The sequence below is a fragment of the Xyrauchen texanus genome, chromosome 35 (genome assembly GCF_025860055.1).
Source record: "Xyrauchen texanus isolate HMW12.3.18 chromosome 35, RBS_HiC_50CHRs, whole genome shotgun sequence".
Taxonomy (NCBI): Eukaryota; Metazoa; Chordata; class Actinopteri; order Cypriniformes; family Catostomidae; genus Xyrauchen; species Xyrauchen texanus.
In genome coordinates, this window is record NC_068310.1 from 10,626,958 (window position 1) to 10,654,126 (window position 27,169).

A 27,169-nucleotide genomic window follows, 5' to 3' on the forward strand; every position below is an offset into this window, starting at 1 on the left:
ACGGTTCTGTCCCCTCTGGTGAGCTGACTCCCGTGTTTCCCTTAGGCAGTCATGGCTGCCTCGGTTGCCGTGCTGTATGTTCCCCCCTCTATGAGGCTGGATCCACCACCGCACTGACTTTTCCACATAGGCCCTAAGCAGGCCTCTGATGGTTTTGCCACTTAAACTTGCCTCCCCTCTCGGGTAGGTGTGGCCTCCGCAGGGTCTTCTCCGCCCTGAATAAGGGCTAAGACCCCCTTCCCTCAATGCGTGTAAGGGCCCCGGCCTTAGTTGCTCTATGCGAGAAACATAGAGAGAAAAGAGGCCCGGCCAGGCTTGGCCCGTTCCCAGGTTGGCGGCCAGCACCTTGTTCCCCCTCCAGGGTAACGATAAGGAATCCTGATGGCTTAAATGGGGCATTGGGGAAGGGTACGTGCAGCCTGATACAGTTGGTCGTCCTGCACGTAAGAATACCTGCTCGCTCCTGTATCAGCAGTTCACGTACACGGCTCAGTGCATGGCACTTTTATAAGTGGACCCCTAGTGTCGCTTCTCTGACACAACGTGGAGAGAGCGACAGAAGGGGAATGTCTAGGTTACGTATGTGACCTCCGTTCCCCGATGGAGGGAACGAGACGTTGTGTCTCCCCTGCCACGTCGCTGAGCCGAGCCACTGTTGTGGCCGGACCATTTCCGGCTCCTCAGAAAAATCCTGAATGAACTCCCGTATTTGCGCTGCTTAAATATCCGTATGTCTGGGAGCGGGACATGCAAATACTGGTTGGCACTCTCATTGGCCTTTTTTCATAGTCCAGAGGTGAATATCGGCGCTCAAGAGAGACCCCTAGTGTCGCTTCTCTGACACAACGTCTCATGGTAAACAATTGAAAAAGAGCTCGAGCGGATGCAAAAACACATTCAATGTGAACAGCTCCTTGTTCAAACAGCACTTGCTGAAGTTTCTACATTTTACCTTGCAAAAATGCAGCCTTTTGTTTCAGTTGATTGTAGGTAAATATCCAATTTATCCATATTAATAAATATCCTGATACTGTTTTAAAGAGTGAGAAACTGCTCCAAAAGATTTCATGAGAGAGCGATCCGAACGAATTGGACAGAATCACAAATCGATTCAGGATGTTTTGCTGGCTCATTTGGCCAATTCACTGAAAAGAACCGACTCGAATGATTGATTTGTGATTCAGTCATCGCTATTTCTTTTAACAGGCAACAGAAAGATGAGACACGTCATTATTACTGAAATATTCTGAGAGTAAATGTTTCTCAGGTCAGTCGGAGCTCATGGTATGCATGGACATTCGGACTGCTCTCACTTTTTTGATAATTTTTGAACTCCGCTATTTCAACACGTTCTAGCCACATTTCTGAAGTACCAATGGGTAAATTAAAGTGGCGATCCCAGACACAATTCAGGCAAGTGTTCCGATCATCTCTTTTTGTGTTAAACACAGACAAACCACTTATGACTTGTCAATCAAGGAAGGACTTCTGCCCTCCGCAGCCAATCACAGGACCCCCTTTCTTTATTGGGCCTGCCGTTATGTTAATCCGGCCCTGCTAAATATGCTTGTATTTTATTAAGTACTGCAAAGAGCTGATAAAAATAGCTCCATAGAGGCCAATTAAAATCAAATAAATATTTCTGCATGCTGTGTATTTTTGTGCTCTAGCAGAGTATAACATCATTAGCATAGCTACATGCTAACTAACGCTAGAAAAAACAAATGTAACAGTTTAAATAATTTAATAATAATTTAAGGAGACCCCCACATTACTGATTCTCTCTCAACAGGATCTGTGTCTGTCTCTCACTGTCGATTTGTCTTTCTTCCCCTCCTTGAATATGTGTGAATTATTGATTGGTGAGTGTGACGTATAGGATGGGCCGGGGGAGAGAGTCAGAGGGCGGGTAGTCACACTTACCCCTCCTCTTCACCTCACCATTGCACTTTTAGGACCAATTATATAGGTGAACCCCAAGACAAGGGGGCTCTCTCTGCATTTTCTGATGTGTGCGGTCCAGTAGGGTGGTTCCCAAGGCAATTCTCCAAAATGATGCAGCAGAAATTAAGCTATCATGTGTTTTAACATGCAAAAAGATAGGAGGGGTCTGCCGTTATGTACATTTGAATGAGAATGAATCTTAAGATCAGTGCAGGTTAACATAAGCCCATTTTATTGTGTTAAGTCGCTGTGAACTTCTGCAGACCTCTAGATGCTGGTCCATTATCATTTCAGCTTCAGTTCAGTAATTCATTGATTTCTTGCTGACACTGAGGGTCACTGAACTCTGAGGTCTAAATCCTCCTTGTGCTCTCGCTAGTGTGGGAAAGTGTGTTCGTATGTTTAATGTTTATCAGGTATGAATGGCTTTACTTGCGCCAATAAACAAACCACTACCGTGTTTCTGTTTGTGAACACGCATCTGTGTTTGTCTTTTACTTTTCACAAAATTCCATCCTTAGGTTATGTTCCATGCTTTCACAGGGTGTTTGGCCATCTTAAGTAAGATCCTAAATTGTAGGACCACCCTTACAAATACATTTAAACTAGCCACACATTTTTCCAGAAGTTTGCAGCTCTTCACCGGTACTGGTGAACCTCTGGCAAACCTTTGGCAACAATGGACATCATGGACAAGCTCATTTGCATGTGAAAATTATCTGTGGCGAATTTGCGGCAAGTTTGCAGCAAATTTGTAGTGAACTCTCAATTTTTGTAACTGCATATACACTTTGTTTGAAGGGCACTGTAAATGGTATGGGAACAAGTGTACATCGATATATCACCACTTGAAATAGCGAGTAGAGGAATGTATATATTTTAATATAAAAACACTTGTATTTGTTAAATCGAAGTGTGTGGGGAGCCGTGAACACTGCGTTGAAACCTTGTGAATCGAAATGCAGCTTCAGTGTATCTCCATTAATGTTCTTTGTTTATCAGTTTTATGTCTGCGTTTATATTCTGTTGTACATGATGTAAAGGGGTGTTCTGATGTTTTAATTACTGGCTTTATCAACTGGGCAGCTGACCATGAATTAAGCTGTTAATTACTTTACAGAAAATAAAGATGAATTATGATAGATTTTACAATGATGAATGCAATAGGGACTTAATTACAACATGCTTTGATGAAAACATGCTGGCAGCCTTTGCGTTTTTTGGCTGTGGCTAGAAAAAAAAAAGCAAACTTAGTGTTTAACTTCAAAGGGAACGTATTAGGGTAGTGTTTCCACTGTTTTCACAGTCTCTGAAATAACATTTGTTTAGTTATATTGCTTAGAATTAACGTTGTGTTTGAAGTGATTTCCAAAGATCCAGTTTGGACTGTTCTGTTGTTTGGTTTATTGAAATTAAATTGCTCATTGTTCAGAATGCTGTCTTTGTGTTTTAAGGTGATCAGTGGTCTAATTGCCATAGAAGTGTGATATATATATATAAACAGGGTTGGGGAGTACTGGAATACATGTAATGGGATTACGTATTTAAAATACAAAATATAAGTAATTGTATTCCACTACCGTTACAATTTAAATCATTGGTAATTAGAATAAAGTTACATTCAAAAAGTATTTTGATTACTGAAGAGATTACTTTTCATTTTATTGTCATTTGTTTCATTTAATATTTAGTCCTTTTCAAGTAGAAAACATTTATACATATAAATTATGTGATCCAAATTGCATTTGAACAGCGATGAAACACTTTCTTATGATGTGTTACATTCGTACGAGCAGACAGAGACGTAAGGTTGAAGTAAGTTTGGAGCAGAAGAAATAGAAATAAACCTTGTGTAAATTGGCAGCTTTACGCTAAGCTAAAATGCTATTTCTAGCCATTTTATAAGCACATGTTACCAGGCACGATCATATTTTTTATCAAGAAGATTCATGTTGGATCATAATTTCTTTTTTTCTAGTAAGACCTTTGATATTAGGGCAAAAATCATATTCTTGATAATAATTTTTGTATTGTTTTCCTATAAAAATATAAAAAAAATACTTAAAACAAGATCAGTTTCATTTATCTTGTTTTAGAAACAACACTGCATAAGATATTTAGGTTTTTCAAAGAATGAATTTTTAACATGTGTATTTGGTCTTACTGTACAGGAAGAATTTTTATAGTCAAAACAAGTGAAGTAGTAATCCAAAGTATTTAGAATACGTTACTGACCTTATCAGTAATCTAACGGAATACGTTGCAAGTTACATTTTACAGCATGTATTCTGTAATCTGTAGTAGAATACATTTCAAAAGTAACCCTACAAACCCAGTATATAAAACATTCTAACGGTGTTAGATCTCAGTGAGCATATCTTGATGCAGCAGTTTTGAATGTATGCTAATGTGAATGAGATTAGAGAGCTAAGGAAGATTTTAAGGGGAGTAAATTAAAATGTTGGTCTCTTGCTCACACAAAGGTATTGTGTGACTTCAGAATACTTGGAATATAGTGTTGGACAACTTTTATTTTACTTTTACATTGCTTTAATAGTACCCATTCACTTTCATTGTATGGAAAAGAGCCCTTTAAGCCCTTTAAATCAACATGCATAGTTTTTTTTAAATAGTCAGTCGTTTGATTGCTAATGTTGTTATGAACAACTTTTCTGGGTGTGGCTTACTATTCTGGAAAAGATAGGAATGCTTTTGAAGCATTTTGGAGCAAATTGCAGTTGTTTATGCTGGGGTTGTACAGTGTGTATAGAAGGTAGGAAGAAATGACTTCATGGAATGGATTTTCTACTGAGGTAAAAGTGATGGAAAGACCATTAAATGCCTAGATCACACTGCTATAGCTTTCATCTATGTGTGTGTATGATGTTTGTACAGCAGCCTTGTTATCAAGAATGGAAAACAGTCTCCTCTTTATCAGTAGGAAAGATGGGGTAGAAAAGAGGTGACCTCTCAGAGGATTTGACTGATCTCTCGTTTGGGTCACAGGAAGGATGGAGGAATGGATGGATGAATGCAGTCATGGGTTATGGTCAGGAAATCACACCCCCTCTTTCATTCTGAAAGATAGGGATGTAACAGAGAGAGTGGTATATGTGTGCAGGTCTGCTGTCCCAGTGTGAAAGAGACTCCCGTCCGGGTCAGCGCTGCTTTGTCAGTACATCTCATGCTTTTTGATAATATACATTTTTATGTAATATATATAATGTATATAATCATTCAAATGTTTTATAAATATAATATGTAGGGCCTATAATAAATATAATTCAGATAGAAATAAATTGCATTATTGTGGCAGATGAGTAAAGCATTGATTAGACAACACAAAAAGTGTCTTTATAAGTCAATATATTGTATTGTTTTATATTAACAAATATATAGTTTTTTTTATTCCCATATAATTGAACATGAGCCTACAGCAGTCCATTTTGTATTGATTTTTTCAATCTGTTCTGCTCTCATAGGACACAATAGACTCTTTTGGAGTGCCTCACTGGATTTCAGGGTCATAAACGCTGTGTTAGCAGGATGCTGCATAAAGTTAAATGCAGTTGAACATTTTGATCTCAAGATTCCTACTGTCACGATTCACTGTTGTCTGGCCTGTGTTTCTACCCTGTCATCTGTTCCCGGACTACGCTTCCCATAATTCCCTGCTCTCATCTCTGCCAGCTGTCCTTCATTGTCCTCACCTGTGTTTCATTAAGTCATTATCCTTTGTGTATTTAAGCCCTGTTGTTTGATCATTTGTGGTCAGTTGTTGAATGTGTTTAGACCTACCGTGGTTTCCCCTTTTTTTTAAATTTATTTTTTTATGTTGTTGTTGCTCATCGTGGATGTTTTATTTGTTCCTGTGTCTACAAGTTATTTGTATTTGTTTATTTTCTTTAAAATCCTTAGCTGCACCAGCGCTCTTGACTTCTTCTGTTGTTGTTTTATGGCAGTTGGCAATCCAACTTAAATGGTGCATTCCCGCCACCTACTGGATTGGAGTGTGGAGCGCTAAATGGTTGGAAAGTTGGAGAAAGGGGAGAGGAGAAAAAAAAAAAAAACACTATCTTATATTCTATTAATCAATCTTGTATCTTTTAAGAAATCAAATAATTCTTCATAAATTCTTGATTGCTTTGGGCCATTTCCTAGCAAAACCTGAAGAGATATGTCATTTACTCCCAAAGATCTTAAAGCTTGCGTTAGATGTAATCTTGCTCTTTCATATGCATCACATTTTATAATTACATGTTCTACAGATTATTCTAGCCCACATTTACCATTCTCATGTTTCCCTATTCTATACAAACACTTATTTAATGCACAATGTCCAATACGTATTCTAGAAATTAAAACATCCTCTTTCCTGTTTCCAGATTTTCTTCTTTCTAGACCAACTTCTTTTTGAATATGTTGCAAGTGTCTTCCTTTAATTCCACTATCCCATTCTTTCTGCCATATCTTTCTTATTTCTACATTTCTAAAACTTCCGTTTTACTAAATGATACTTCTATGTCAATTTGAGAATGATTAAAAGCCTGTTTAGCCAGATGGTCTGCCTCCTTGTTTCCTTTAACACCCACATGTGATGGTACCCACAAAAAAATGTACAATAAGCCCAGATTGTTTTATTCTAAATAGACTCTGCATCACTTCATATAACAAATGTTGTCTTGCTACTTACATGCCACTTGACAAGCTATTGATAGCTGAAAGTGAATCTGTGCATATCACTGACCTTGTAGGTTGTTTTTCCTCAAGCCATTGAAAGAGCTAGGAATATTGCTATTAATTCATAAGTAAATACCGAAATATGGTTAGTGATCCTCTTTGAAATTTTAACTTTAAAATGAGGTATGTACAGGTCCTTCTCAAAAAATTAGCATATTGTGATAAAGTTCATTATTTTCCATAATGTAATGATAAAAATTAAACTTTCATATATTTTAGATTCATTGCACACCAACTGAAATATTTCAGGTCTTTTATTGTTTTAATACTGATGATTTTGGCATACAGCTCATGAAAACCCAAAATTCCTATCTCAAAAAATTAGCATATTTCATCCGACCAATAAAAGAAGTGTTTTTAATACCAAAAAAAAGTCAACCTTCAAATAATTATGTTCCGTTATGCACTCAATACTTGGTCGGGAATCCTTTTGCAGAAATGACTGCTTCAATGCGGCGTGGCATGGATGCTATCAGCCTGTGGCACTGCTGAGGTGTTATGGAGGCCCAGGATGCTTCGATAGCGGCCTTAAGCTCATCCAGAGTGTTGGGTCTTGCGTCTCTCAACTTTCTCTTCACAATATCCCACAGATTCTCTATGGGGTTCAGGTCAGGAGAGTTGGCAGGCCAATTGAGCACAGTAATACCATGGTCAGTAAACCATTTACCAGTGGTTTTGGCACTGTGAGCAGGTGCCAGGTCGTGCTGAAAAATGAAATCTTCATCTCCATAAAGCTTTTCAGCAGATGGAAGCATGAAGTGCTCCAAAATCTCCTGATAGCTAGCTGCATTGACCCTGCCCTTGATAAAACACAGTGGACCAACACCAGCAGCTGACATGGCACCCCAGACCATCACTGACTGTGGGTACTTGACACTGGACTTCAGGCATTTTGGCATTTCCTTCTCCCCAGTCTTCCTCCAGACTCTGGCACCTTGATTTCGAATGACATGCAAAATTTGCTTTCATCCGAAAAAGTACTTTGGACCACTGAGCAACAGTCCAGTGCTGCTTCTCTGTAGCCCAGGTCAGGCGCTTCTGCCGCTGTTTCTGGTGCCTGTGCACAGTGGCTCTGGATGTTTCTACTCCAGACTCAGTCCACTGCTTCCACAGGTCCCCAAGGTCTGGAATCGGTCCTTCTCCACAATCTTCCTCAGGGTCCGGTCACCTCTTCTCGTTGTGCAGCGTTTTTTGTCACACTTTTTCCTTCCCACAGACTTCCCACTGAGGTGCCTTGATACAGCACTCTGGGAACAGCCTATTTGTTCAGAAATTTCTTTCTGTGTCTTACCCTCTTGCTTGAGGGTGTCAATGATGGCCTTCTGGACAGCAGTCAGGTCGGCAGTCTTACCCATGATTGCGGTTTTGAGTAATGAAACAGGCTGGGAGTTTTTAAAAGCCTCAGGAATCTTTTGCAGGTGTTTAGAGTTAATTAGTTGATTCAGATGATTAGGTTAATAGCTCGTTTAGAGACCCTTTTCATGATATGTTAATTTTTTGAGATAGGAATTTTGGGTTATCATGAGCTGTATGCCAAAATCATCAGTATTAAAACAATAAAAGACCTGAAATATTTCAGTTGGTGTGCAATGAATCTAAAATATATGAAAGTTTAATTTTTATCATTACATTATGGAAAATAATGACCTTTATCACAATATGCTAATTTTTTGAGAAGAACATGTAAACTGCTGCTGCAGTAAATCCAGAATCTGGGTCCTTTGATCCATCTGTATAAATTTGCACTGCATTATAATATGTTTGATCAATATATTGTTGTACTGTTACACTTTCCAACACATTTCTTTCCTTGATATGCTTCTCTTCATACAACTGTATGTCCACTAGAGGCATAGGGAAAAGCCACGGAGGTATTGCTGACATAGCCACAGAAGGGGAAATGTCGAGATCTTTAACTCCTATGCTTTGTGCCTCCATATTAGCGGTCCATCCAAAACTTGTTGATTTTTTATATTCGTATTCCCAGCAATTATTCAAGACTTTCTTAACTGGATGACTATCTGAATGACCTTTTATATTAATCCAATATCTCATCTTTAATTTGAGCCTTCTAATTTCTAGGAGGCATTTCGTTCATCTCTACTTGTACTGCTGTTATTGGAGATGATCTTATTGCTCCACAACATATTGTCATTGCTTGTGACTGCAGTGCCTCAACTTTTAAATGTAATGTTTTAGAAGCAGAACTGTACACCATACATCCATAATCAATGGCAGCTCTTATTAGTGCACAATAATTACTTTTAAGAGACTGACGGCATGCCCCCCATTCAGTTCCTGCCAAACACCTCATTACATTAATTGCTTTTTTACATTTGTCAATCATTTTCTGAATATGTACTTTAAAATGTAGTTTTGAGTCCATCCACATTCCCAAGAATCTAACTACTGCTGTTTGCTCCAGTTGATGTCCATACAGATTAATATTAATAGATGGGATAATCCTTCTTTTTGTAAAACAGATTACCTGAGTTTTTGCCACTGAAAAACAAAAACCCCATTCAAAAGCCCAATTCTCTACCTTTCTTACAGCAGTTTGAATACACCTTTTCACGTGCTCAACATTGCGTCCTCTCTTCCACAGTGCCCCATCATCTGCATATAAAGACCTCCCTATCCCTGAATCTATCTGAGAAAAAACGTAATTTATCATTATATTAAACAGAATTGGACTGCTAACACTTCCTAGTGGTGTTCAGTTCTCTACTTGATATACCTGAGAAAAATCTGACCCTACCCTCACTTGTATTTATAATATTAAAATTTATAATCCAGTTATACATTCTACCTTTTATTCCCATTCTATCCAGTTTTATTAAAAGTCCCTCTTTCCACAACATATCGTAAGCTTTTTCTATGTCAAAAAATACTCCTACTAACACTTCCTTGTTTATTTGGGCCTTTCTAATTTCAGCTTCCAGGCATGAAACAGAATCCATTGTGTTTCTCCCTTTTCTGAAACCACATTGAAAAGCTGAGAAAAGGTTTCTCTTTTCAACAACATATAACAGTCTGTTCATGACCATACGCTCCATTATTTTACATAAATTTGACGTTAATGCTATGGGCCTGTAATTAGTGTGCTGCGAATGATCCTTCCCTGGCTTCGCTATAGGCACTATGATCCTGTGCTTCCAGTAAGCTGGCAATTTCCCTGACTCCCACACCTTATTAAAAAGAATCAAAATAATATTTAGAGATGTTTCTGATTGGTGTTTGACCATCTCATAACAGATATCATCTCTACCTGGAGAAGTTTGTTTTACCCCAGCACGCACTTTCTTTAATTCAAACAAGGTAAACTCTAAATCTAAAGTACATCCTGATGATCCTTTTTCCTCCAGAATTTGAGGGTTCTTACTCACGCTCAGATCCCTAAAGCTCCTCATTTCTTCTGTTATATTTGAATTACTATGGATATTAGCAAATGTTTCTGCTAACACCTCTGCTTTTTCAATGTCTGATATAACTGATCTGTTGTTGTATTCTAGGACAGGAATGATACTGTTTCCTTGTTTTCCTCCCATCTTCCTTATCATATTCCATACTTCATTAATTTCAATATCTTCTCCAATCTTACTACAAAATTCCCTCCAATATATTTTCTTAGATGTCCTAATTACTCTTCTCACTATAGCCTGTGCTCTTTTATAGTTAATAAAATCATTATAATTGAGTGATCTTCTTACTCTCTTAAGCACTTTATTTCTTTTTTTAATTGCCTCATTGCATTCCTCATTCCACCATGGGACAGCTTTACCCCTGCATCCTGACCTCTTCTTACCAATTACTTCTTCAGCTGAACTCCGAAGAACTTCACTTACCTTATGATTAAAAACTTCTACATCCTCTATAGAATTACTAATTTCTGCCATTTTGTTTTGACATAATTCCTTATATTTATCCCAGTTTTAAATTTCCACCTAGGTAACCTTTCCACCACTGTCTGGGCTATGTCCACCCCGATTATACAACTGATAGGAAAATGATCACTACCTATTGAACTATGATTTAGAACTTTCCAATCACATTTTCCTGCTAAACTTTCAGAAACGAGGGTCAAGTCTAACATTGAATATTTTCCCTGGTCCAAATCAACTCTTGTAAATCTTCCATCATTAATGCATACTAACCCTCTCCATTCAAGCATGTCTTCTATTATCTGTCCATTATGATCTGTTATTGTGCTACCCCATAATGTACTGTTTGCATTAAAGTCACCACACCACACTACTTTATAATTTTCATTCCCTCCAATATTTTCTGAAGTATTCTTACTTAACCTGTCACATGGATTATACAAATTAATTATTCTAATACTCCGTGATCCTTCCCGAATTTCCACCTCCACTACCTCTTGCTCCCCATCAACCTCAACTATTCTATACCCAATACCTTGTTTAATAAATGTTGCTACCCCACCACCATTTCCTTTATGTCTATCTCTTGTAATAGTATTGTATCCATGCATTAAAAAATTTAGTTGTGGTTTTAGCCATGTTTCTTGTACTCATATAATGTCAGGATAATTTTCTTGATTTGTTATGAATTTCTTAAATTCTCGTCCTTTAGCAATTAAACTTCTTGCATTCCATTGCAGGATCGTAAATACCATTATGAACCACCACATGCTGCCTGACTATTTACTGTCTGACTGTTTGCTGTTTGCATCTTAAGCCTTTCGTTTATCATATCAACGTTAAAATCCACTAATTCCAAGTACTTTTCAGCAGCTCTGATAATAATTTTAATTCTTTCTGTCCTACTTTTGGTTTGGGCTGAACAATTTACCACTTCTGCCAAGAATGCTATGAATGACACTTTATCTGAAATTACTTCTTTCTCTTTACTTTGTTCTTGCAGCTTAACTTTTTGTTGTGGAATTGTTGCCTTATCTTCTATTACTTTGCTTGTCTGTCTTACCTTCTTTAGTGCTTCAGCATATGATATTCCTTCTTCCACTCTGACATTTTGAACTTTCACTGCATTTTTCCTCACTAAACAACCTCCATACCCCGTGCTATGATCACCTCCGCAATTACAGCACTTAGGGTTTGTACCTTGCTCACATTTGCCATATTCATGTTCACCTCCACATCTCGCACATCTCTGTTTGCCTCTGCACACAGCTGCTACATGTCCGAATTTTTGACACTTATAACACCTTAAAGGGGGTGGGACGTAAGGTCTAACCATGTAGCTCACAAATCCTACAAATACTCTCTCAGGTAACTTATGCTCATCAAAGTTTAACACCACTGAGAGACTGTCTGTCTTTACATTATCTCTGACACACTTCAGTCGTCTGACGTCATTTACCGAAGCTGCAGTTATATTTCTTTTTATCTTTTCAACTGATACATCAGTTGGAATCCCTGTTATCACACCTTTAACCCAGATCTTTTCTTCAGGAATTAAACAAACTACTTTATGCCCAACTAGTGATTTAATTCCCAGGGCCGTTCTTTTTTGTCTACTATCTTTACAAAACAGCAACATTTTACCATCCCTTAAGGTCTTAACACTTTCAATCGTCCCTAATATTTCTTTCAGTGCTTTAGTTAATTTCAAAGGGTTGATGATGTTTACAGATTCTGACATAAACTTCAACAACACCTTATACTCCTCTTTCCTCCTCCTTACCTGTTGATATCCCTTCTCACTATCTGTTTCTGATATTTGCCCCCAACTTTTCTTTCTTTTCCTAGCTTCTACCACCTTCCATTCATTACTTGCATTTCCTTCTTTAGCCACATCTGCCATTTCATCCTTCATTTCCGGATCGCTTCTGGAGACCACGCTACTTCCTACCATCAGCGCTCCAGTCACAATCCAGCCGTTACCAACCGCCTTCCTTCTGCCGCCCCCTCTCTTGACTTCTTACCACCGTTACAGAACAACCGACCAAGACTGAACAGAAATCAGGGCATTATATGCACAAAGACTAATGAGAAAATTAAACACAGGTGAGGAACAATGGGGAACAGCTGGAGGTGATCAGAGCAGGGGATGATGGGAAGTGTAGTCCATGGGGAACAGATGACAGAGGCAAAACACAGGGCAGACAACAGTGAATTGTGACACATGCATTCTGTATATCCAGTTGTCAAGAATGCATCCTGTGTGACTTGCTCTCATTCTGTGGCTGCGGTGTTTGAGGTTTTTTGTGTAGTCCCTACTTCAGGCTTGAATTGTTCGTATGGTAGGAAATCCTTACTTTTATTACAGAATTTATGTACAGGTGGGGGGTATGAATACATAATTTTTTTTTTTACATAATTTTTTACATAATCACACAAATTTAACATATTAAATCGACAATCCTAGTTAAAATGTATCGCCTTACAAGTCATAAGATGGCATTGTGTGGACAACAGAGTGAAAGTAAGTATTTATGAACTGATAATCTGCTGTTTACTCATGATTTGTGTGTAAGGGATTAAAAGTAGTTGTTGTAGTGCCTACTTCACCAGGAAACTATCGTGATACATACCATGAGCCAAGTGAAAATTATTTTGCAAAAATTTGGAAAAGTATTGTGATTCTGTGAGTCCAATGATGGCAAAAACAGTTTATGATATATGTAGTGTATGCTCCTATTGTAAATGAGTAGTTGTGCCCCTGTTTCAAGTTATTATTCCAAAGTAGAAACCTAACAAATTGTTAACTGTTTTATTGAATCAATTTTTATGTAAAGAGAACTTTTAAAGAAAATAATGATCATGTAATTATAAAATGATGTACATGTGTGTATACACCTATCAGCCACAATATTAAAACCACCTGACAAATATTGCGTAGGTCCCCCTCATGCCGCCAAAACACGAGATGATATTCTTCTCCCCACAATTGTACAGAGCGGTTATCTAAGTTACCATAGACTTTGTCAATTCGAACCAGTTTGTCCATTCTCTTTTGACCTCTCTCATCAGCAAGACATTTTCGTCCACAGAACTGCCGCTCACTGGATGTTTTTTGAAAATCCCTTATTACAGAAATGCTAAAACCAGCCCGTCTGGCTCTAACAATCATGCCACAGTTGAAATCACTGAGATAATATTTTTTTTTCCCCATTCTGATGGTTGATGTGAACATTAACTGAAGCTCCTGACCAGTATCTGCATGATTTTATGCACTGCACTGCTTCCACAGGATTGGCTGATTAGATAATCGCATGGATGTTTGTTGGTGCCAGACGGGCTGGTTTGAGTATTTCTGTGTCTTCTGATCTCCTGGGATTTTCACACACAACAGTCTCTAGAATTTACTCTGTATATAGTATATTTATATTATCTTTCCAAACATGTATAAAAATTAAATATCACTTTTTTTTGTGGCCAATAAAATCCTTACTGTTGTACATTCCTAACTTTAACATTAATAAACAAAAGATTATAAGCATTTGAATGTGTTATTTCCCTCCCTTTTAGAAGTTATTAAGCTTGTTAATTTTTTCAATATATGATTATATGGTTAGAATTTTGTAATTTGCATTTAGCATTGGTTTTTCTGCTCTCTGAGACAAATATTGATTCTGAGAGATTAAAATAGATCTATGACCCATTTTTGGCTCACGACCCACCAGTTGAGAACCACTGTCTTAGGATGTAAAATTTCTCCCAAATATTTTCTTTGCAGGTGTACAGATTTATTAGAAGGGAACAAATGATCTTTTGATTGTTTCTTATGCTTAAGAGAGATGGAAAACTTCTCTCATTCTCTTATTAGTCCTCATTCCTAATCCCACCCACGCGCACATATGTGTCTTCTCCACATGATTTGAAGGATCACATGCACACTTTATGGGATTTATGGCAATTCAAACAGATGATTACTGCAGCGGAACATGGCCTTGTGGTAATGGATCAGGACAAAAAAGGTGCATTACACAAGTTGATTTGTGGGCTTGCTGAAGCTAATCTTGGGGAAATGGCTGGTTTAAGGAGCAGGAGTGCATATGATCTGATGGAGATCAGAATACTTTGCCAGGAACCTCAGCTTCATCTTTCAGGCTCTAAAAGCATTCAGCCATTCCTGCATGTGTTAATGAGTCCCACAAGTGAAGAGAGCATTCTCGTTCTTCATCATTAGCTGTTCGCTGCACGTGTGAAACACTCACTCACCATCTCTCGACTCTTCTGTTACCTCTCACACTTGAGAATTTTGTAGGTTTCCGTTCAGCCAGATACAGTGAGAACATAAGCATGCACTAGCAACCTTAACAGACTGGTATGTGATTTTAAGTGAAATGTTGGCTAATATATATTGGATATTCTTTCTTTCTGAGTTTTGTCTGCTCCAACAGTTATGAATGTGTCAGTTAAGTTATGTGCTTATCTGTTCATGTAGTCCACTTGGGTGTCATTAGAAGTGATTTGATTTTTAGAGGCCAGAAGCATGCAAGTACTGTAGTTGGATTGTGGTCGATATTTAACACTTCTCAAAGTAGAAATGACTGTAGGTCAGATGAACTTAAAGAAGTAGTTACCAAAACTATTTTCATCATTTACTCACCCTCAAGTCATTCCAAACCCAATTTTCGTATGCAAAACACAAAGAAATGTTCAAGAATGCACACTGGATACAGTGGCCACAATTTATTCCACAAAATAAAAGTGAATCAGGAATCAGAATCACAAAAAACATCATAATGCCATCCTAAAAGTTGTCCATAATACTTTTGTGCTATTTTCCAAGTCTTCTGAAGCCATACAATAGCTTTATACAAGGAACAGACCACTATTCAGTTATTATTCACTGAAAATCTTCTCTGCCAAAGCTCTAAAACATACAACAAAAGTCATATGGACTACAATAATGCCCTGTCGATGCCTTTGAAATGTGAAATTTGATTGGTTCTCATGTGTCTCGTGACACATGAAACGTTATTGACATAAAAATCTGACAGTGCATCTAACGGCACCATATTTCAGTTGAGAGCTACAGCAGAGAAGAAGCTTTTCAGTGAATAATTTAAACTGCGGTCTCTTCACAAAAATAAAGAAAGAAATAAAGCTGCTGTATGGCTAATTTTATGGCTGTCATATGTACTACTTTTATGATTTTGTTTTTAGCATTATATAGCTTGTCAGCCTGAATATCCATTCTGTTTCATTGTATTTTATCTTGAAAATGTCTCCTTTTGTGTTTCACAAAGGATGTCATATGGGTTTGGAACAGTAAACGATAACAGAATTTTCCTTTTTGAAAATTACGACAGGTTTTAAAGATTAAGATGGGGAATAGTGAAACATAGGAGAGGGAGTGGGATTTTTTTTAAATGAGAAAAAAAACTGTGCCACTTGTTTTTTTTATTACCATTAGTCTTTTGTTCTACTTTGGTTCTTTAAGGGTCTTAAAATTGCACTGTTTAACTTTTCAGGGATTTCCCAAAAGTAATAATCTTATACTAAAATGCAGAACTGATGCAGAAGCAGCTTGATTATGCTGAATGCCACAGAAGGTGTGACATGACTACCTGAACATAGACTGCCGTACCTCTGAATTTAGGTTAGAAATTAGCAGGTTCACTTTGTTGAGACTAATGTAACTCAGTTTTTAACGGAGCCAGATATATGCTACTAATGAATCATACAGTGAAACATATCATTGATTTCATTCTGTACATGGTTGACTTGGCAGGTGAATCCCATGAAGAAATTATCGTGTTTCACCCCAAAATCTATATAAATAAATATTTACAAATGGCTAAAAAGCACAGGACACTCCCCTGACCTGTTCTTTTTGTTGAAGCATGAAGAAAATCAAGCCCATTTTTGGACCGTTCTGATTATATTTTTCATTACTATAATAGAGTAAGTAAAATCATCCTGTTGTACATGATTTATTTGTTAAAATAATCATAAATTAAGTTCAACAAATACTACTATGAATATAAGTATAAATAAATAAATAAATGCTTTACAACTGGATTTTATTGTTAATATTTTTTTTCTTCCCATTAATGACAATGAGATTCTTTTTTTTTTTTTTTACATCTCAGTAAAAGGAATTTGGGGACAAAGTGTGCTAAATTGTCATGAAAATATAGTCACAATGTACAAACATCTACATTTATTTAGATTTTGGTGTGAAATGCGACTAAGACATGAACTTTCTATATAATCTGTCTGTTTCATTTCATCCTTTCTCTTTAGTCTTTTCTGTGCTCATTCTCTCCTCGTCCATCACCCTCATTCTTTCTTTTTTGTCACGTGTGTGCGTGTGTCACATTTTTCAATATGTTCATCTTTGATCAAGCCATCTAGGCAGACTGTTAATTGTGTCTGCCAGGTCTGTGACATGCCCCAAAGTCCTCTATCGCTTGCGCTCTTTGTCTGGCTGGATCTTGAGACAGAAAGGCAGTAATTTGAAGAGAGGACTAGTTTGCAGAATCCAAGACTTTAGGACTTCTTATTAAATAACTTACTTTAGAAGGAGTTTAAAAAACACAGAGCATGGCATCTCCAGGCCCAGTGTCTGTTTTGATAATTCTGTGCCACTTTGACTGGAGTTGTGCAACAACATTAGATGCAGTGTAATTTCTCTGCCATTTCAAATCAAATTGAATTATATGTTGTCGAGCCTCTCAAACAAACCAAGCATTGTTGAAAGCACCACAATATGAAACTTTTAAATGAAATATCTACCTAAAAATGTTTTTCTTTCAGTTATCTCTGTAATTAGGGCCTGTTTTAACATTGAAAAGCATGAAATAGAACATTACATGACAAAGTCATTGAAGTAGTTGTGGTCTTCTTTATCCCTCTTACATGCATATCACTGTCGGTATGATGAACAAATTAGGCTATTCCATTTGACATTTAAATGGCATTTATTATTATAGAAACATTCTCCGAGCAATTCAATCAAGGTGTCAGACAGACTTCTTTAATTAGAGCGACATTAGCATTTCCACTTTATTAACATCTATCAGAGCATTCTTTCCTCCTGCGAGCGATGCATGGTTTCACCTCTTCCCTCATTCATCATCTTATAACATGCAGTCTTGCGTGGCAAGTCCCAGAGGAGCAGGCGTGATGAGTGGACATGTTGGCAACTCGCCACCCCTTGTGTACTTAATAGCGAACTATGTCAATACAGTCTAAGTAAGAGATAGAATCATAAAGATAAGAGGCACTTTGGGGATGTTTGATGAGAGAAAAAAGGTGTTTTTCTCTTTTCAAGGCCCTGCAGTTTATGAAGATCAAGTATCGGAGCTGTGGCATTCTTGGCATATAAGAGCTATTTGCGTCATCTCCCAACCCTGTTACAGGAAGAAATTAACAAATTTAGGAAGGAAAATTGGGCCTTTCATTATCCTGCAAATATTGTTAATTTGCATACTTGAGCCAGTGCTGCGGAAGTAATCATTGGTGAACACAGAACAAACTATATTTGATGATGTTCAGGATTGAATATGCTGAATCACAGCTGTATAAACCACACACAATCAGATTGTTTGCATGTATGCAGGTTTAGCATTTCACATTTAATAATTTTTTATGAGCATTTCAGAGTCTGAACTAATGGGACACCTTGGTTTTACCAAGATGTGAGAATAAGCAGTGAGAATCAAAACATTATTAAGCATTATTATTGGACAAGATGCTATAGGGATGACCGTGTAGTGTTGTTTAACTCACCACTGAGTGTTGTTAAAATCAATGGTGATTTTTTCTTCACCCTGGGTTGGTAATTTATCCTGAGTAATCATGTTTGCAGATATCACACTATACATTTGTAAACCTTGAGTTAATGTTCTCATTTGCATATTCACAAGGTTTATTAAAATTGATTGGATGAGTAAAGCATGCAACGAGCACAGATGTTTTAATAACTACTTGTCAATGGAAATTTCACCATTTAAATCCTCACTGAGAGAGCACTGGCACTTAAGCTAAATTTGAATGGATCAGGTAATTTCCACCGGCCTCAGTTGTGTGGTAATATAAGTTACATTCTATTCATGCTGTGCTTGAACTGGCCCCTCATCAGATGCCATTATTTTGCAGAACATTAAAACTTGAAAGAATTATTAAGAGATATTCTGTTCTTCTAGTTTCTGGGAAGGTTTTGGAGTTTGACACATTATGAAGTCTCTGTGTCAAAACTTCTTTGATAGTACTTCAACCAAAATGAAAAGCAATTAAAAACGTATCATTTAAATTGTACTACCATGCTTTAATTATCATCATTCCTTATCTAAATAATTAATCTAAATATATGTCCTCTCTCTCTCTCTTTCAGATGGTGGCATTTGAGAGGCAGGTGTTTGATTTCTTGGGCTATCAGTGGGCTCCCATCCTCGCCAACTTCTTCCACATCCTGGTTGTCATCCTGGGACTGTTTGGCACCATTCAGTACAGACCTCGCTACATTGTAGTGGTAAGTACTGCAATTAATTCCTTTTGCTATGGATAACTGGGTAAATCTCACCAAAAATATCCATGTCATTTCATCCCAAAATTAAACACAATTTTAGAACCTTAAAATATTTTTGCATTGTGAGATTGCTCTGGACCAGGTTTTATTAAGGACATCTCTGTATTTTGCTGCATTCAGCTTGCCTTCAACCCTGGTCCACCCAAGGTGTCACGATCCCTTGTTGTCTGTCCCGTGTTTTCTGTTTCACTCAGCAGTTCACACTCCATGTCACGTTCCTTGTGGTCCGGCCCGTGTTTTCACCAGTCCCTGTCTAAGAAAACTACACTTCCCATCTTTCCTTGCCCTCACCACCTGCCACACTCACTCATTGTTTTCACCTGCTTATCGTTTAGTTCCATCACTTCGTGTATATAACCCTGTTTATTTCTCCATTCCCCTGTCGGTCTTTGTTGTATGTAGATGCCTGGTTCCCGTGTTTTCCGTCGTTGTTTTCCGTCGTTGTTTTCCGTCGTTGTTTTCCGTCGTTGTTTTCCGTCGTTGTTTTCCCCGCCTGTTATCTCCTTGTATGCCGTCCGTGTTCCTGTTAACTCCTTGTGTGCCTTCCGTGTTTTTGTTTTACTTTTTCCCATTGTGGATGTTTCATTTGTTCGTGTTTTTCATGTTGCCCTTGTGTTTCAATAAAGTCCCGCTGCATTTAGATCCTCGCCCCTCGTCTGCTTTCCTGCCTCACCTACAAGCATAACACAAGGCCTCAAGAAACAGACCAAGCTGGGGCCCCATTTCGAAATTTTTTGCTTATAAAATGACATAGGATGGGTTTCAAATAACTTTTAACAACCATTGTAGCCAAGTACATTCAAAATGTTGAATGAAATAAAAATGTTGTTAAAGATAATGAATGCATGTTTTCCAGTTTTACCACAATACTGTAATAAAAAAAGCAATATTTACCTTCATACATGTATAAAAATATTTAAGAACAGGGTGAGCAAAACTAATTCAAAATTTTGGAATTCAGTTGTTATTTATTAATTTTACAACCCAACAATTATTTATTGTTGTCATTATAATAAATTATACATTATTTGTATTACTTTGATGATTTGTTGTATAGAATAGTAATATATTCCTGTCTTATATATTTTACTTTCACCTAGAGTTTATATTCTGATGCTGAGGCTGTATTTTATGTACGCATTTTAGGCAACGTTCATATTGTAACAATAAACATACAAGGCACAGTAGCCCCTGCAAAAAAAACAATCTAGACATGAAATAACGCAGGTGTCTCGGCATACATTTTTGAAAGCTGAAGCTCTTATTAACTTGACACAGTGTCTAAAAATGTGCCAGTCCTCTGTGAGACACTGAAGAAACAGCGAAACGTGGTGCAGCAGATAAGGATGTTAGTCCAGCATGTGTTTACACAGGAAAACAATGGCAAAACAAAGCAGATGCAGTCAAAAACACGTTCGGTGTGATCAGCCCCTAACTCATAAGTTTGCGCGTATCTGTGAGTGACAGCATGTGCGCAAAACAATTTTGGACGGCCTATGTATTTGTTCATAAATTACAAACCCGAACATACTTAAAAAAAACTCAGCTGTCCCGACCCCAGCGGCTTCTAACAGGAACCACTCCAAGAGTGCTGACAACAGCTTATTCGTGAGTGTACCTAGAACAACGTGTCACACCTCAAGCAGATTTTGTGGAGCTTTCCTACTGGGGCATGGGCCCCCCCGACGCCCGACACCCCACGCAATTACGTGGTTTGCATGGTGGTTAAAACCGCTACAGCCCCTAGTCCCTGCCACTGAAAAACACCCCCACAGCATGATGCTACTACACCATGCTTCACCGTTGCAATGGTATTGTGCAGGTGATAAGCGGTGCCTAGTTTACATGACACTTGGAATTGAGGCCAAACTGTTCAAACTTTTTTTCATCAGACCATAGAATCTTGTTTCTCAGTGTCTGAGAGTCCTTTAGGTGTTTTTTTGCAAATTCCAAGCAGGCTTTCATGTGTTTTGTACTGAGAGGCTTTCGTCTGGCCACTCTGCCATAAAGTCCAGATCTGTGTAGTGTTGCAGTGATGACTGTCTTTCTGCAAGTTTCTCCCATCTCCACACATGATCTCTGGAGCTCAACCAGAGTGACCATCGGGTTCTTGGTCACCTCTCTTACCAAGGCCCTTCTCCCCCGATTGCTCAGTTTGGGCTGGCGGCCAGCTTTAGGAAGAGTCCTGGTTGTTCCATACTACTTCCATTTAAGAGTTATGGAGGCCACTGTGCTCTTGGACAGTAGTCTTCAATGCAGCCAAAATGATTTTGTAGCCTTCCCCAAATCTGTACCCCAACTCAATCTTTGACCTCTTGGCTTGGTTTTTGCTCTGATATGCATTTTCAGCTGTGACACTTTATATAGACAGGTGTGTGCCTTTCCAACTCATGTCCAATCAATTGAATTTGCCACTGTTGGACTCAAAATCAGACCCAATCAAAGTGTAGATACATCTCAAAGAAGATCCAGAAAAATGGGGTGCACCTGAGCTAAATTTCATGTGTCATAGCAAAGGGTCTGATTTCTTATGACAATGTGAAAATACATTTGCAAAGTTATCAAAATCTGTTTTTTTTATTATGTCATTATGGGGTATGGAGTGTAGATTGATGTGGAAACAAAAATAATTTAAAGCATTTTAGCACAAGGCTGCAACATAACAAAATGTGAAAAAAGGGGTCTGAATAATTTCTGAATGCACTGTATATACAAATATCACTTTACATGTTAATCTGCTTGCAGTATATCAAAGACAGCAGGCCACTGAAGCAGGTCCTTTAATAATGTACTCTGGCACACAGGCCTGCAGACACTAGACTGGGCCTTACACTTTGACATATTATTTAGCATTTTAATCCCTAAATCTGCAACTAATTACTTTGAATAGAATTAAAGTCCAGCTCCCTTCAGTTCTTCACTTGGTTAATCCATCTTACAGCTTCACTTCAAGTTCAACATGTACAAGTACAACAGCTTTTACTCTAGTCATGAGACGGGAAAGCAAGAATTTGTTTTCAAGAATTTATAAATTCAAGCACATTTTAAAGACTACATGAAATGGTTTAAAAAGCACCATTTTCTTTCCAGTTTTGGATGTATTGGCATTTTTATATACACGTTATTTATATACTCGCTTTTCTGAGTTTCCTTTTCCACTGCAGTTTAGTCCAAATTGACAGCCTCCTTGATGGTTCTTTAGTCACTTTTAATTTATTGTATTTTTTTTCCTATACTGTTGGTAGGTATGGTGGTAGCCCTGTGCAGCCAACAGCTGAGACACTTCCTGAAAGGCTTTTTCATACGATGCTATGAGAGGAACATCTGCACCTCGTTTATTGACCACAGTGTGGTTTTGCGCACAACCATTTCTTTTTAAAATTCTGAAGTCGCGTGAACAAATGATACTGCTATCGCTGTTGCTAACTTTAAAACTAGCGGTTGATGTCCCGTGTCGCAAATCTAGTGACGCTTGTAGTGACAATTCTCTCTGACAAATCAGTGATCTGCAGGGTTTTGACGTCACATTTAGTATTGGCTCAGCTCGCTTGGAACCTCGACCGAGTTGATACAAAAAAAAAAGTATCCACAGTAGAAGTTGTACTGTGCAGTGAAAAAGCCCCATATTTCATATTGAAACAAAGTTGAGGGGGGACATAAAGAGCTTGTTCTTTTTTTATACCCAATAGCACTTAGTTTATCCAATAGCTTGACAAAACTTGCTATTGCTAGTCAGAGGCATGTTGTATTAACAATTTAGGGGGAAGGGAGGGACATTATCTTTCTAGAGAGCATTTTACAGGACAAAACTTTGTATATGCCCAAGCATACATGATGAGTCAGTAATTTTAGTCTATCCCTTCAAATTAGGAATGTGCTTTGATATACCATGGTACTGAAATATTGCCATATTCATCATGGAAATCATGGCAACCATGTTACTACCATTGTACTTGGTCAAAATTCATGGGATTACATGCGTACATTGCCGAGGCTAATTTTGGTCCGATTATGTGTATACATTCTGGACGAAGCAGAGCTACAAGCACTTAATCTAGGTCTGTTAGTATGACTTTGCAATAATCGGACTGGTGCAATTTAAGGACTAAAGCTGTTTTAGTCTGACTGAAAGTTTTTTTGGAGTCTTGGCTGAGCAATTTAACAACATAAAACAGACTGAACAGAAAGAAACAGAATGGCAAGCTGTTTTTGTACAATGTTTTGTATGTTAACATATAGCCTATGTTATTAACATGTTTAAACTTGTTTGATTTTTATCTTTTTGACAGTACGTTGTATGGACAGCACTGTGGGTGGCCTGGAACGTCTTCATCATCTGTTTCTATCTGGAGGTTGGAGGTCTGTCAAAGGTAAGAGTGACTAGCATTACACAGGGGTCAGATAAAGTTTATGAGTACAAAGCATTTTAAAGACCTTGTTCCCTTTACAAAAAGCTTCACTTTGATGCTGCGCTGCTAAGCGCTACGGGGAACAACTCTAGCTGTGAACCGAGCTGAAATAGTGTGTGTAACACGTCAATGAACATTGACCGGAATTTCTAGCCTCGGCTGATGTAATCATTAGATGCACCTGTGGCCAGGCTATAAATGGATACGTCACCAGGTGTCGTCAGAAACTCTTTTTTCAGAGCGATTCTGTTTCTGTGTGTTTCACAAACCCTGTCAAAACTTTATTTCCTCTGTTAGAAGTTAGAATCAGTTAGGCAGTGTGCAGTGAACGTTGTTCTCTTTTCTCTTCTGTTTAGAAAATATTATATATATATATATATTTCTAAAAAAGAAAGAAAAAAAAGAGAGAATGACTGAAAGTCGCAAACGGTGCGTGTTCCCCTCTTCTCGCTGAAGACGACACACATCAGTTTTTGCTGTTTGTTTGGGGGTAAGAGCACGCTGCTCTCGCGTTGCAGCAGGGCGGGTGCGAGCACTGCGATTTGCTTTAACAGGCAGAGTGCGTCGTGCTCGCCTCGCTTGCTTCCGGGAGTCAGCACTCATGAAAAAAAAATAAAAATAGATCGTTCGTGGGGCTCTTGCATGGATTTGGCTGAGGAGCAAGAGACGGTTTGTTCCCTTTCTCTCACTTTCTCCCCAAACCCAGCTGGTCCTTCACATGATCTTGAAGCGCGTTCCGACGCTTCTTCGGATCATGAGGTGGATCGCGATTCTCTTCCCTGCCTCCGAGCTTTCTGTCCGCGATAGAAAATCTACGGAGGAATTGCTCGATGTTGTTACTCGTGCGGTTGCCAGATTGGACTGGCCATGCGAAAAAGAGACCCCCAAACGCTCCAAATTAGGGGATAGATTTTATCTTCCAGTCTAAGAAAGGGAACGCCTCATGGGTCCCTTCCCTTCTTTGATAACCTCCATGAAGAGCTTTTTCGCTCATGGAGAACCCCTAAAAAAAAAAAAAGCCTGTGTTCACATACCCTCGACGTCATTATATTCGACTATCATGGGTGCTGAGGCACGGCGGTATTCAGTGATGCTGCCGGTTCGAAGAGACGCTTGCGGGCTATCTTTCGCCGGGCTCGGCGTCGTCACTTAAGAAGCCCTCTCTCCCCTCAAAGCCTTGTAGGACAACCTCCACTTTAGTGGGAAGGGCTTATCAAGCAGCAGGTCAGGCTGGTGCTGCTCTGCACACTGTGCTGTTTTACAGGCGTACCAGGCTGACCTCCTGGACGACCTGAGTGTGGGTTCTGCGCTTGACGAGCAAGCCTCAGACCCGCCTCGGTCCTGGCTGAAGGGAGGCTCAAAAGCAAAGCGTGGCGAGTCGTGCTCCTCCTCCCAGGGATTGGGGACAGTCTCGCCGCCCTCGCCAGCCCCCGAAGCAAGACCCAAGAGAAAACCCTGAGGGTCTTGCGCCTAGATTAGGGGGTAGCTCCCCTCGGGACGGGGCGCGTGTTTCACTTCACCCCTCCCGGTACCCCCTCGAAGCCCCTCCATTCCCGCCACCTCTTGGTGTTTCGGGTTGCAGAGGCTTCCATCAAAATTGGGTGTTTTCGCTGTTCCTGCATTTTATTCAGGACGCGAAACACCTGACAACCCCTCAACAGGAAGTGTTAAAATATAATACCCATCTTAGAGATCCTGGCAGTGTGGAAACTTCTGCCGGATATATTCTTTTCTGTGGGTCTTATAAGGGCCTTGAGTCCCACTCTAGGTGCATCTTGTTGTCGCAGGCTGCTAACGACAGACGCCTCCCTGATGTGCGGGGTAGCGGCCTTAAGTGGTCGTCCAGCTTAAGGGGATAGGAGGGTCGTCAGCTCGGTTGTCACAGTCACTGTCTCGGGTTGATGGCTGTATTTCTGGCCCTGAAATACCTCCTCCTGAGGCTGCCATGTCTTGGTGCGGGTGGACAATACAGCGGTAGCCTCTTACATAAATCATCAAGGAGACCCACGTTCTTGTCAGCTGTATTTCTGACACGTTGGGTTCTCCTTGGGGCCCAGGGCAAGCTCCTGTCACTCAGGTCAGTTATATCCCTGGATGCCCGTATATGGGAGCAGATTTACGGTCCAGACAGAAAATACCAACAGGGGAGTTAAGAACTCCACCCTAAGGTAGTAGTTGCCCAGAGTTCGCCAGCAAGGGTTTTTGCCTCTTACTGATAGCACCGCGCTGGCCGAACAGGGCTTGGTTCTCGGAGCTAACCTCTTCCCTCGACGGCTCGCGTTGGGCGATTCCGAACAGGAAGGATCTTCTATCTCAGGCACAGGGCAATATTTCATCCCTGCCCCAAATTGTGGAATCTTTCATGTTTGGCCCCTAAGGGTACCAACTGAGGGACACAGGGCTCTCTCCTGAGGTTATCGAGACCTTTTTAAATGCCGGGCTTTTTCCACTTGGAACAAGTTTGGGTGAGATCTTAGGGCAGAAGAGGACATCTTTGCCTCTATGAATAGCGCAATGTCTCCTCTACTTCTCCCTGAAATCACCCAGCCCCCTTGGGTCTGGACATTAAGACACATACATGACCCAGAATGCATCTGTATGCGTTACTTTCCCCGGTTTCTCTGCTCCCGGGAGTCTTGGCAATGTTCACCAGCAAGGGTCTTGCCTCCTATTAATGGCGCTGCGCTGGCCGAACAGGATATGTTTCTCGGAGCTAATTCCTCTCCTCGACGGCTCGCCTTGGGCGAATCCGAACAGGGAGGACCTTCTCATCCTTGGCCCAAATTGTGAAACCTTTCACGTCTGGCCCCTAAGTTTACCGAATGAGGTTCACAGGGTTTTCTCTGGAGGTTATCGAGACCATTTCAAGTGCTAGGGCTCCCTCCACTTGGAACTGATCTGGGTAGATTTTACAGGGCAGAAGAGGACCTCTTCGCCTCTGTTGATAGCGCAATGTCTCCTCTACTTCTCCCCGAGTCGCCCAGTCCCCCCCCCTCGGGAGGGGCTGAACGTAGTAACGCAAATGCACCTGCATGCGTTTCCTTCTACTAAAGTTCTTATTACAGAACCGGCTAACTGCCAGTTTGCTTCAGTTCTGGATTTTCTGTAGAAAGAACTGTCAGCGGGCTCAAAGAGGCATCCTCATTATTGCCCGGGCCTACGAGGCGCGCGGTCAAGCTTCGCCAGTAGGTTTCAGGGCGCACTCTACCAGTGGGCTCTCCTCCTCTAAAACCTTGGCTAGAGGTCTCCCTCTGCAGCAAGTTTGTGATGCGGCAGGTTGTCCTGTCCGCACACATTCATTGGACTTTTTTAGTTTGGATGTTCTGCACTCCGGGCTCTTATGCACTTGAGTCGACATCTCAAGCTCATACCTGAACAAGTTTGTGATGCGGCAGGCTGGTCCTCTCCGCTCACATTCATCAGTTTTTATGACAAGTTTGTGTTGCGATAGGGTTCTCTTCGCACACATTCATCGAACTTTATGGGTTAGATGCTTTGCTACTCCGGGCTCTTATGCCCTTGAGTCAACATCTCAGCCCATTCCTAAACAAGTTTGTGATGCGGCAGGCTGGTCCTCTCCGCACACATTCATCAGTATTTATGACAAGTTT

At 39.6% G+C, this 27,169-nt stretch overlaps 1 protein-coding gene across 2 annotated transcripts in view; it reads left to right on the plus strand.

Moving 5' to 3' along the window:
• LOC127628988 (sodium/potassium-transporting ATPase subunit beta-1-interacting protein 3-like) overlaps positions 1 to 27,169 on the plus strand; it is a 96,841-nt gene that overhangs the window by 21,027 nt on the left and 48,645 nt on the right. For both annotated transcript variants that reach the window (XM_052105995.1, XM_052105996.1), the window contains exons 2-3: positions 18,955 to 19,092; positions 23,439 to 23,519. In XM_052105995.1, coding sequence (XP_051961955.1) covers positions 18,955 to 19,092; positions 23,439 to 23,519 — 219 coding nt within the window. The remainder of the gene's footprint in view (positions 1 to 18,954; positions 19,093 to 23,438; positions 23,520 to 27,169) is intronic.